The sequence below is a fragment of the Etheostoma spectabile genome, chromosome 3 (genome assembly GCF_008692095.1).
Source record: "Etheostoma spectabile isolate EspeVRDwgs_2016 chromosome 3, UIUC_Espe_1.0, whole genome shotgun sequence".
Classification (NCBI taxonomy): domain Eukaryota; kingdom Metazoa; phylum Chordata; class Actinopteri; order Perciformes; family Percidae; genus Etheostoma; species Etheostoma spectabile.
In genome coordinates, this window is record NC_045735.1 from 19,851,013 (window position 1) to 19,863,455 (window position 12,443).

The 12,443-nt window shown below is 39.8% G+C and overlaps 1 protein-coding gene and 1 long non-coding RNA gene across 8 annotated transcripts; one reads left to right on the forward strand and one right to left on the reverse strand.

Annotated features, from left to right (window-relative positions):
* Window positions 1-1,118: 1,118 nt before the first annotated feature.
* On the forward strand, window positions 1,119-12,443 carry LOC116673808 (arfaptin-2). 7 transcript variants are annotated; one of them, XM_032506099.1, is made up of 10 exons: window positions 1,119-1,435; window positions 1,546-1,674; window positions 2,288-2,396; window positions 2,696-2,758; window positions 3,895-3,981; window positions 4,122-4,225; window positions 5,460-5,681; window positions 5,766-5,923; window positions 6,044-6,218; window positions 11,096-12,443. In XM_032506099.1, exons 2-10 carry the CDS (start codon window positions 1,573-1,575, stop codon window positions 11,249-11,251), a joined length of 1,176 nt encoding a protein of 391 aa, XP_032361990.1. In that variant the 5' UTR covers window positions 1,119-1,435; window positions 1,546-1,572; the 3' UTR covers window positions 11,252-12,443. The 7 variants fall into 7 exon arrangements, with proteins under 7 accessions (XP_032361990.1, XP_032361979.1, XP_032362020.1 ...); XM_032506088.1 differs by having other exon boundaries at window positions 1,566-1,674; XM_032506110.1 differs by having other exon boundaries at window positions 1,120-1,340; window positions 1,566-1,674.
* On the reverse strand, window positions 6,336-9,216 carry LOC116673897 (uncharacterized). Its single transcript, XR_004327909.1, has 3 exons — window positions 9,115-9,216; window positions 7,012-7,017; window positions 6,336-6,426 (listed from the first exon to the last, which is right to left on the reverse strand). It is a non-coding gene; the product is annotated as an uncharacterized LOC116673897 (long non-coding RNA).

Here is a 12,443-nt window from a genome sequence, read left to right on the forward strand (position 1 = left end):
AGTATTGATAATTGGCATTACCGACCCCCAATGGTTGATTCTAATGATGTAGAAGACAAATGTCAGGCTCAACATGTCAGGCATGTAAACTTGTGTTAAAATGTGACTTCAACATATACAAGTCATCAAGTTTAAAGATCTGGTCAAATCCCACTTCAGTCTCCCATTCATTTCTATTGAAGCCTGCGTGATGGACAAATTCAGGCATCCATTGCCTGTTTCTTTGCGATCTTCAGCCAACAGTTCAAATAAGAATAACAGTGCATACCGTGGAATAGTCTTTTCTCAAAGGCATTCATGGTGTCACACTTGTTTGCCCATTCAAAAAGAAATGGAATCAGCCTATTGTTTAAAAAAATGCACACTGTCTTAAATCCTCACACCTGGGGGAGACTTTAGACGTTTGGAAAATATATCTCTTGTAGGAAATCATCAAGTATAATAAGCTATTTCACTAGACTACATTGGGGGTGGGTGTGAGGGGCTTGTTCTCTGTTCAGATCTGGAGTAATTACAGCAAAACTTCTATATTTGAAAAGCATGCGCACTCCCCTCACATCCCTGACTGAAATAAATGAGGCAAATAATTGGATGTGGTCAGTTTACTAGGGTGAGGTCTTTCACACCTAAATACAAACGACTGTTTTTATAGGCCACAGTTTGATTTCAAGATACTCCAATCAATGTAACAGGCAATACGCAACAACCTGCCTTCCGATGATTATCGAGTTACTGATGGAGAGTTACTTTATGCTTGACATGTCAGGTGGGCTTTTCACTAGTCAGTGAGCTGTTAATGACATCTTCAGGACAGGAGCAGGATTGCACTGACTGCAGCCATCAGTAAGAATGGATAACATCTACAGCAACGTCAGCACTGCCCTCCGTGAAAGACGGAGCGGGGGAGGAGGCTTCAAGATGATGCTACGATAATATTACCCTTCAAACTAAAAGCATCTATGCACATCATACCCTTCCAGCCTCTCATTTGTTAAAAGAATACCCACTAAACGGTATACATCATAGCTTTTAAACGAAATGATTCGCTTTTAAAAGCCAGCCATGTGACTTGCAGTAGCATAAAAGTAACCCAAGCTTTTATTTTGAAGTGATCCTACTAAAGCTTTTAGCTGGATACAGGGATTTTCTGGCTGAATTACATGGAAGCAGGCAGATAACCTGAATGTTGCAGGGAGAAAAAAAAATCATGGATTTAGCATTTAATAATAAGTAGAAAAATAACGGTGCTTTTCCGTTGAACTTATTTTGTATTTCAAGGCTGCTCTCTGTCCAAACAACGGCGTGTTTCTCCTTCGGACGACTGGACTTTTGCTTCAGTGGGGAGGAAGCTAGCTAGCTGTCAAGTAGTTAGCTCACTAGCTAGCTAGCGGCCACATCAGCACCGCTGAGATTAGCCAGCCGCGTTAGCATCAATGTAAGTAGCTAAGCTGTTATTTTTGTGTCGACGTGTACTAGAACGCTGTGTGATTTTTTTTTTTTTATGTTTTGTCACACTGCAAACATGATAACATCTTTATGTGTCAGGGTTTGGTGCTATCTTGCAGAGATTAAATGATGGCAGACAGTATCATGAGCAAGGCTGCTACCATGGAGATCCCCATTAACAGCAATGGAGACACAGGGACTCTGCCAGAGGATGACAGCCTGGAGCAGGTCAGTTGGTCACATTTTGTCTCATCGTGCACGGACTGTGTCATTTTTCTAAATCTGTTTTTGTGCTCAGTTTGTGGTTCTCTATCCCTTTTTCACATTATAGCACAGTCTAGGACTGAGGTGGTTAGGCCAGCTGTTATCTAACCATACACAGGCCTGCAGCTATGTAACGTACTGTAGCTATACCAATATCACCATCAATCCCTGCAACTGGGAATGGTGCGTTGAGAGCATGGAGAGTGAGTACACTTGATATTAATTGGGATAGGATGCTCACGTCATGTGAGCTTGCATGACAAGCAGTCAATAACATGCATAACTGTAGTGTAGATTTGTGGGTGTGTTTCGTGTGCAGGTTGACTTGGATCACTTCGTTTCAGTTGAGAAAATATGACAATAAAAAACTGCATTGCATTTAAACACAAAACGTGGTTTCATATTTTAATTTTGGAATGTGGCAACTTGTACACCTATTTATAATATCAGTAATTCTGAATGAGAGATGCTTTAAGTGGATCATGTAGGTAAACTGTCTGGGCCCTCAAATGCGATGATCGTTAATGCCTTCTTCTAAACCATAATTATGATCAATATCTTGTTGTGAATCCATCAGGATTTGCAGCAGGTGATGGTGTCTGGACCCAACCTGAATGAAACCAGCATTGTCTCAGGAGGTTATGGAGGACCTGCAGGGGGCATCATTCCCACCAGCACCATCAAAGGTACTGTTAGAGAACCTGATTGTCATACTTTACAGGTTTTGCTTTGTTGTTTATTCTTATAGATACAGATTGTGCCCCCCCCCCCTCCAAACAGGCGTGCATACTGCAATGCGCTGTGCCAGGGATCTCTCAATGTTGTTGTAATCCTTCGCTGAAAGACGTGAAAGACACCTAAAAAAAAAACCAACCTTTTATGATACCATAGCGAGAGCTCTTCCTCCTTTGTATTTTCATGTGTCACTAAAGAGTAGCTGACCTCTCGGCTCCTGGTTCACGTTACAAACATCCGTATCCCATAGGGCCGGCAGTTCGCTTCAACCCTGAGTATCTGGACAGAAGACGAGCCCCTGCACCCGGACCAGGTGGCTGTGTATTCTGAACACCCTTTTTTGGTTTCTACGTTAACCTTCATATGTTGGTCTATGGCTTGGGCTGCACGATATAAGGAAAACATCTAATTGCGATTATTTTGACTGATATTACAGTTGCGATGTGATTCGCGTTATTGGAGGGAATGATTGTTTTTGTATCACTATTCTCATTTTCATTGAAAATTCTTAACATTGAAAAAATTTAAACCTAGACTTCTCTTTGTTGATCCTTTTGGGATGACTCCCGCGAGGAAATTAAGAATTCCAGCAGCAGTTTTAGGAAGGAAAAAAAAAACAGTATAAAGACAAAAAAATAACAGTAATAATAACAATAACAATAAGAACATTCGTCAAATAAAGACAAAAAAACCCATACATTATTATTAAGGTGTCAGTGATAAAATGATTAAAGTGTGATTTTTTGCTAGGATCTGTACCAAACAAAGATTTTTTTTCTTAAGTCTGTAGGAAAGGATTTGTAGGCCGGGACGTCTCTGCAGCACCAAAATATTTCCTTCAGAATGGTTTGATACATATTTGTTTGCGCCCCCCTGCGATTTGGATATTACACTAGTCCACATTGCGATATCGATACAATTGCGATTAATTGTGCAGCCCTATCTATGGCCGGATAAGAGATTTTGATATTGCTTGAGCGAGGGAGTTTTATGCAACCTTGCTTGTACCTCTTCAACTCACAGCTTCAGCAACAAGAAATGTTTTTGGCAATTTTAAAAATTAAAGGGTGCACTAACTAAATACTATAGGGCTGTCACTTTAAATGTTGAATTGTTATCTAATAAGAATGTCCTCTTTTGTACTTTAAAATGCACTCTGGATGACTGTTTTGCCGTTTTCTTTTTTTTCCGTGCATCCCATTTATTCAGTTTTTTTATTTTTATCAATCCCTTTCTTCTGCATGAGAAACATGCATGGTGGATTATTTATTAAAAGCCATTTAACTCCAACTTATAATGCATCCTCTACCACAGAGCCTAACGTTTTTCTTTTACTTTACATACTCTGATGTTCACCTGCACATTTTAATGCCACACTTTTTTTGACACATATTTCACTCTATGCCCTTTTCTCATCCTCACTCTTTATCATCATCATGCTCATTTCAGACATTCGCATGAAATCCAGGGGTGTTGGCTTGCCTAACAGCCAGTCTACAGCCAGTCGACTTGCCCAACACCCAGACCAGCATCCAGGTATCACCAGGCTCATCACCATGTCCACGCCCTCCTCACTCATTGTCATGGCCCGTGCAATGTCCAAAACCTCTGCCATGTAAACTTTGACAGGATATCATTCATTAGACTGTATATTGTTCTTTTTTCCCCTCTGTTAGGGTCGCCAAACAATAACACTGGTAATTCCACTGAGGAAGTTTCTCGTGGTGTGGCAGTGGAGAAATTGGACAGTGTGAAGAAATGGGGCATAAACACATATAAGGTAATGTGTACTGTGTGTAGATACTTTGTTTTTAAACGTTACCATAAGCTGCTGAAATGGATATGTTCATCCTTTCATCGCTCTTTGCACCAAGGTCTTTACACACCGGGGACGTTTTTTTTTTTTGTGCGATTGCTTTCCGTGTCAGTCTCAATATCCTATTTATTCAAAACGCTGTTTCTGTCGCAAGTACTTTCTCATAGAATGTGAATATTACACAGCGATAAAGTGACATTTTATTTCAAAACAAGGGCGATTTATTTTTTAGCTTTTGTCATGCGAATTAGGACATCATTCAATCACGTTATGTTGTTTACTTACGAAGATCATAATACAACACAGAGACTGCTGTCCAAACCACAAGCTGCCACTGTACAGACGGCAAACTTTATTACTTCTTTCAACCTTGACAAAAGCAGCATTCATTTGTGCTCAAACTGCAGACTCTAGCTACTCTACATTTACTTGATATCTTCGCAGCAGCAGATTAGTTCTCATTTTTGTGTTGTTTGTGTGACACGCCCTGGTGTGTGACAGCCTTTCCCCGCATAAACTCGTGTATTGTGTATAGCATTCAAGAGACATTTAAAAAACATGTGGACATTTTGGGTATGCTTTGGTATAAAGCTTAACGCTATTTTTACTATAGTGTGTGTGTGTGTGTGTGTGTGTGTGTGTGTGTGTGTGTGTGTGTGTGTGGTGTGTGTGTGTGTGTGTGTGTGTGTGTGTGTCAGCTGCAGTAAGTAGAAAGTTGGGGAAAAAGTAGAGTGAGAGCTCTTCCTGCAGCCAATAGACAATAGAATCTCTCTCTCTCTCTCTCTCTCTCTCTCTCTCTCTTTCTCTGAAGTGACCTGTGAGTGTCCAAAGTCTCCCGTCACGGCTAGATTATTCTAAAGCCTGAAAACAGAGCGAAGTGGAGGTGCAGAAGTCTAGTTTTCTCTCAGACCAATTGAATAACAATATGCTGAAAGGTTGTTTTGGAATCTTTGCCCAATGACACCAAAAACCTACTGCCTATCACAGCTCTAAGTATATTGCCTGTATTATCATATTATTACTGACACATGTATATGACTTCATTGTCAAGGAAATCTTTTTGTTTTTTTCAACTTTGACCACTTCCAAATGCATTTTTCAGTCAATCAGACTACATGTTCTTGTACTACCAGAACAAGTTGATCAGATTCTCTTGTCACTGGGTCTGTTGTATTCTCTGTCCATATCCCCCGTGCAGTGTACAAAGCAGATGTTCTCCGAGAGGTTTGGCCGAGGTTCACGGACAGTAGACCTGGAACTGGAAGCCCAGATTGACGTGTTGAGAGAGACCAAGAACAAGTATGAACACATCCTAAGACTGGCCACTGCACTCACCAGCCATTTTCAAAGCATGGTGCAGACACAACAGGCTTTAGGAGACACCTTCACTGACCTCAGCCAGAAGTCCCCAGAGTTGCAGGTACTGTACAGTATTGCAAAAGCTCTCTGTGTGATGTCACATGGAATCTACAACAACAGGTAAAACGTATGTGTTTCTCTGCAGGACGAGTTTGGGTATAACGCAGAAACACAAAAGCTGTTGTGTAAGAATGGCGAGGCTCTGCTTGGTGCCATCAGTTTCTTTGTGTCCAGTATCGACACCCTGGTCAACAAAACAATGGAGGATACTCTGTTGACTATTAAGCTATATGAAAACGCAAGGTAACACACCCTGACATCCTGTGTGACGTTGTGAAATATGATCTGAATTCCTGTATGGTGAACACCTAGGGAATGAGACTCTGTGACAGCCTGAATATTTTTTTTATATTATTTTTTCAGACTTGAGTTTGATGCCTATCGGTCTGATCTGGAAGAGTTGAGTTTGGGCCCTCGGGATGCAGCTACCATGGTCCGCATTGAGATGGCTCAGCATGATTACCAGATCCACAGAGACAAATATGAAAGGCTGCGTAGCGACGTCACCATCAAGCTCAAATTCCTGGAGGAAAACAAGGTTTGTGGTTTACAGTTTTCTATTTTCTTTCAAAATGTCCATAAGTAAAGAGTAACTTAAAGGGCAACTATAATATAGCATCTTCAGGATTATACTTGCATTTTGTGTTTGTACTAGAAAATGTTTACATGCTTTATTGTTAAAAAAACACTTTCTTTTTCATACTGCCCATGGTTGCTGCAGCTGTATTCACCCTCTGTATGAGATGCTCTGTAGGTGCGCCTGTCTCTTTAAGCCCTCCTCCTGAAAAAACCTAGTCTGATTGGCCAGCGCGCTTCCTGAAAACTCCGGAGTAGTGGTGTGTAATACTGCACAATTTGGTATTAATCCAATACCAAGTAAATACGGGGCCAGTATTGCCGATACCAATACTTTTTAATAATTAAGGTGGCTGCATCATCAAATTGCTAAACCTGAATGAATTCTTATGACCTTTTTAAGTGGTTTTGTGACTTTTCTTATTAATAAATTAAAGCAACACCAAAGCACTTTTCCTCTTTGGTCTCCCTGCAAGTTGGATGCGGAATTGTCCATTACCTCCATCTCATTCAGACTACAGATCCGCTACCCAATCTGGCAAACTTGCATAGTGCCAGGGGTGTGAATCTTCCGGATAAATCCGGAAAGCCGACTTTTCCCACCTGAAAATGAGGCTCTCGTAAATCATGCAAATAGCTAGATCACTAGCTATCTGTAAGCATTAGTTGGGAGGTTGGCCGCTAACAGGCTGGCAGCAGCACAGAGTCCAGAATTGATAGGTCAAAGCTGGGGATAGAAATGTGTTGAGAATGACCAACACCTAATCTAAAATTTAGGGTACTCAATTTACCACACTTTTTTGAAGTGGTAAACATACTTTTTATACTTATATATCTGAAAAATACTTTTTAACATGGCGATGAATAAGACAAATCGTTAAAAAGAATAACATGTATTAGAACACATGATTAATAAAAACATCATGTGAAATTTTATAAATACAGTACCTGGGCTACATTTTCTCTAGCTTCCTTTTCAACTAAAACAGTTCACTTTATTACTGTATGTGCTGCTAATGACATTTTTCCAGAGGTTTCATTTTGACTATAAACCTACAACCTAAAGTGGGCATTTGTGTGTGCTGTTGCCACGTCATGGGTGCGCCGTATTTTTTTCCTGCTTTGCTTTTCCTTTGCCAATCACACCTATGATCGTGCGGTTATAGCCGGTAGTGTTACCACTGTATCTTACAGCCAGGTACACGTCCTATCCCTTGACCAATCCCCTAACCTTAATCACTCGAGGTGAAATGCCTAACCCCAACCAATCAAGCTGCTTCGTAAGGCGGGACTTGGCGTGGCCATAGTGAGATTTGTCATTTTGTCGCCGTGCCTGGCTGCTTGGTTGGTTGTTCGCCCGGTGCTGCTGTGTCACGTGACGGTATAACATCAAACTACAACTCGCTAGATTTAGAAAATGTCACAATTTGATTTAGATTCTTAGGCTCAAGATTTGATTGAAAATCGATTTTCAAATAAGATTCTCAATTTAAAAAAAAAACAACATTTTTATGAATATGAATCGATTTTTGGAATTCTATGATTTGATTTTTAATCTGTAGAGGTTGAATCGTGATACCAATGTGAATCGATTTTGTTTGCACACCCCTACCGAGCATGCATTTGAAAATATCACTGCACGCAATTGGATAACACTACGAGCAATGTTTACTGACTGATTCCGGACGGAAAGATCCGGATGTTTCATTAGTTGAAGCTGGAGCTACTGCAACGGAGTGTATAGGCTAGCATAGGGCTGCTCGATTATGGAAAAAATAATAATCACGAATATTTTGGTCAATATTGAAATCATGATTATTTAACACGATTAATCATTAATCTTTGGATACAATGAATAGTGTCCAGTGTGTAACCTTTTAGTGTCCTTTATCTCAAAGAAAGAGTCTTTGGATCAGAATAAAATCTGTTTTACTACTGTTCAGCTTTACAGATATCAGACATAACGTTACACAGCTAATGAACATTTCCAGATACATAACACAATGTGCATCTCACATCACATTTTCACTCATTATGACCCCTACTAGCCTAGTACTAACATTACTAAATGTGCCAAAATAGGAACAATAATGTCTCCTTCAGTGGGCTTATTTACTAGCTACCTAAGGAAAAATCCAGCACGTAGACGGTACCTTAGAATAACGTTACGTGAAACAGGTGATTTAACGTCACTGCTCATTTTACATACAGTTTAATAACTAAATTAAACTAGAGGCAGAGGGACCGCGGGGTTAGATAACGTTAACTGTTCCCAGACAACGCTGCTGTGGCTGCCCTCCTTCTGCCATCTTTACTCAAGTTTTTAAATTCCAGCGGATGATATGCACACGACTTGCCTCCCTGACTGTATAGGAGAGAGTTTGTGGCTTTGGGATGGGCGGATGTACGCACACGCGTCATTCTGAACACAAGACAAAATATGAGTGTTCTTGCAAAACAGAACGTGGCAAAATAATCGATTTTCTCGATTATACTATTTTGGTGATTGTTGGGAGCTGAAATTGATATGGAAATTCAATTAATTGCTCATCCCTAGGCTAGCAGGACTTTGTACTGTGAAAAATCACCAATAAATGTTTCTAAACCAAATATTACACAACCAGTCCCGGTGACCTTTCACAGCAGGAATGTGACGAGAATTTGGGGAGAAATGACCAGCACTGGCCCAGATTACAGCTGTGTCGTGATAGCATGTAGCTGCTTAATAGTTCAATAGATTGTAGAACAAAGAAGCACTTTCCATCGTCAAAAATCCCAGATAAGGGCTTCTGAACAAAGCACTACCCAATAGGACTTGTTTCAGCAGTTATGTGACCCGGAATTGGGGAGAATTTAACATTTTCAGCCCACATGACATGGTTTACTGCCGTTAGCCATGTAGCTACTATAGTTAGCAGTGGACACTAAATAGAATGTAGCAGCAATTTCTGTCAAAATAAAGGCTTTTAAACCAAATACTACACAACAACAGAACATGTTTCAGGAGTAATGTGACCTGGAATAAGAGAGAATTTTAACAACACTGACAGCCAAGATGACATATAAAAAAAAAACACTCCAGTCCTGCCTACTTGGAGCATAGCAGGCTGCTATTTAAGCTTAGGGTTGCGCAACGCTCAGCCAAAAGTAGAAAAAACTGTCAGAAGAGAAAACGTTTTAACTCACAGGGATTTGTCTTAAATACATTTACCTCAGAGGCAGAGGTGGCCTAAAGGTTAGAGAAGCAAGCTTGTTACCGGAGGTCGTCCTCCGACCGACAGGATAAAATCTGGGTGGAGAAAGAAAGAACAGCAGCACTTGTCCCTCCCTCATTACTGCCACTGAGGTGCCCCTGAGCAAGGCCCTTAACTCCAACCTCTCCAGTGAAGCTGCTCAGTGGCCAGCAGATCAGACTGGGGTTGTACCGGGCAGCTTCCAGGTATGAATGTGGAACTGTGTGAATGTGATCAGGGCGTTCCTGCAAAAGAGAGTCTGCATCTCATTGAACCTCCCCTGAATATATAAAGATAAAAAATAGATATAACAGAAAACATGGAAAAGCATATGTCCCCTTTAATACCTACGGAAATCTTGTTTTAGCTGATCTCCACTGGACCCCATGGCATCATTGTTGGGAGTGGGTACAGATACACAGCAACAGTGGACACACCTCTGACCACACCCAACCACAGGCACCAGGGATGCTGGGTGTGGTCGGAGGTGAAACCGACTTGAAACTAGAACCAGCGAGAACCAGTCAAACACTGCTCTTCAAGAAGGTGTTACGTTACTCCTTTAAAAAAAGACCCACTCTAATTACCATTGGAAAAACCATTCTTAATAAGGAAAAAAATCAATAAGTTAGTAAATTATATTTACAACAGATAGGCATTGCTGTGATGCATTCTAATTTGTCATTGCTTTCTTGTCTTGGTTCACTTATAAGTGCACTAACTAGAGTTGGGTTCACATTAGGTGAGAATGCAATCCAAATATAGGAAGTAGACAAAAATACAGTGCATTTACTAGCCTGCAATTACTACTTTGCGCATAATTTACGGACTTATATATGGTTAAACTTTAACCATATATAAGTCCGTAAATTATCCTTTAACCGTTAAAGGGATGGTAACCTTCAAATCCATAACTTATTATGACCATACCTCACTCATTGTCTGTGTCACATCACATCATAATCTCCCTCTGATTACGGTCGCCCTCTCCTTCATTCTCTGTCGGACAGCTTCTTCTTAAATATAAGAAACACAAAAGCAAAGCCAGAAAACCCGAGAGAGCATAAATTTGGTGTTTTTCCCTCGGATAGTCTGTCCAGTACACCAGCGACCGTTTCGGGCATTTGACATTTGTTCACAATGATTGGTGCGCTCAAATGCATTGTGAACACTAACTGAACTAATTAAAAAATGCAACAATGTGTCAACTTCACCCCTGAATCGCACAGATTCTACAAAATTGCATATGGGAAAGCACCATGGGCGATTTTAGACCCTTTTTAGGGGGGCTTTCATCTCCGCCCCCTAAAAATTATAATGTAAAACATTTTTTTAAATCCATGTCACACGTGTCATTATGAGCCCCCCTAAAGGTCTGATCCTAGAATCACCCCTGGAAAGCACCCAAAATACCATTATGTTTACATGTCTTTAGATGGGCTGATGGAACTTTCTAGTTCCTTCAAAATTGTTTTGGGGACTTAAAAGACCCCAGAACCCTCTTGTTGAAACATGGCTTGAATAGATGTCCACGGGCTCATTAAAAGAAGACTTGACACTTGAAACTATGTTTGTAATGGCAAAAATGTTCCTTTTCTTCTTCTAGGTGAAGGTTATGCACAAGCAGCTGCTTCTCTTCCACAATGCTATCTCAGCTTACTTTGCTGGCAACCAGGAGCAGTTGGAACAAACTCTAATACAGTTCAATGTTAAGTTAAAGCCCCCGGGATCAGACAAGCCATCCTGGCTGGAGGAGCAGTAAAGAGCATCTGTTTGAGATGTACAGGGACACGCTGGTCACTGGAGAACTCGGCATTGTGCTTAGATGGACAGATGGAAATGTATAAAAAAAGAGTATATTGTAGGATCAAGTGCGACCAGTGATAAAGAAAACCATGAGATCATTTTTTGTAATGTTTTTCAGTTTTACGTATTGCATAGACGGTACAACAGTTTCATTATATTCTTGTTAATTGACAAAATGACCTTTTGTTACTTTCTTGTTCTTTAGGTAGCACAATCATTTACATGAATATCACTTATTATTTATGTACAGTATAGTCTACTATTGTGGAGACACCCCTCTGCAGTTTTGCACATGCATTATTTAGTTGTTTATGAATGTTGTCTAAAGCTATATATATATATATATATATATATATATATATATATATATATATATAAAGCGATATATCAAATTGGAGGAATTCCACAAATCCAATCAGCAATTAGTGGGATGATATTAAAACATGTCATGAAATATCCTCTGAAATTGTATTTATTATTTCTCTTGGCTATACACAACTGAAAAAATTTAGATTCAGAATTAATTCAAATACATCAGGATATAGCATACTTTTCTACGTTATCCCACTTTCTTCTAATATGACCTTGTGGTATTCTTGCCTGAATGGTCAGTTTACATTTCAGTCATTTTTATTTAACCTAGTATACAATCCATAATTAGTTTTGCTCTCCTACATTTTAAGTACCTTCAGTTATGTTCTTGTGAATCCAGCACAGTTATCAGTATCTGTCTTGTTTACACATGGAAACAAGTCTGAAAACAGATGTTACACTCCATATATTGTATGCTTTGATGATAAATGCAACCATGTCAACTATCCTAAATGAATCAAAATGCAACACACAGCCAGTAATTTGTTGACTATGTTTTAATATGAGGTGCCAGTGCGCATACAAAAACACGCTGTTGGGTCTAAATTTTTTAAACGGCCATGGAAACACCGGATACATATAACACATGAACTCTCGGTTAAAATACACATTTCAGCGTCAGAATGTATGAGTACATTTTTACATATTTATTTACTGTATCTATCTGCTTGTGACATAATACTGTATACATTTCTTTTAATTTCAGTAGTCAGGCGATTGTCTTTGTCTTGTTCTGTATTTCCAATAAAATGTGCTGGATGTTTTGTTTCACTTAA

Excerpts from the sequence above, each read along its gene's own strand:
- LOC116673808 (XM_032506099.1), top strand. The coding sequence starts at position 1,573 with ATGATGGCAGACAGTATCATGAGCAAGGCTGCTACCATGGAGATCCCC. Across the intron at positions 2,397-2,695 it reads TCCCACCAGCACCATCAAAG|GGCCGGCAGTTCGCTTCAAC; the intron begins GTACTGTTAGAG and ends CGTATCCCATAG. Across the intron at positions 4,226-5,459 it reads GGGGCATAAACACATATAAG|TGTACAAAGCAGATGTTCTC; the intron begins GTAATGTGTACT and ends TCCCCCGTGCAG.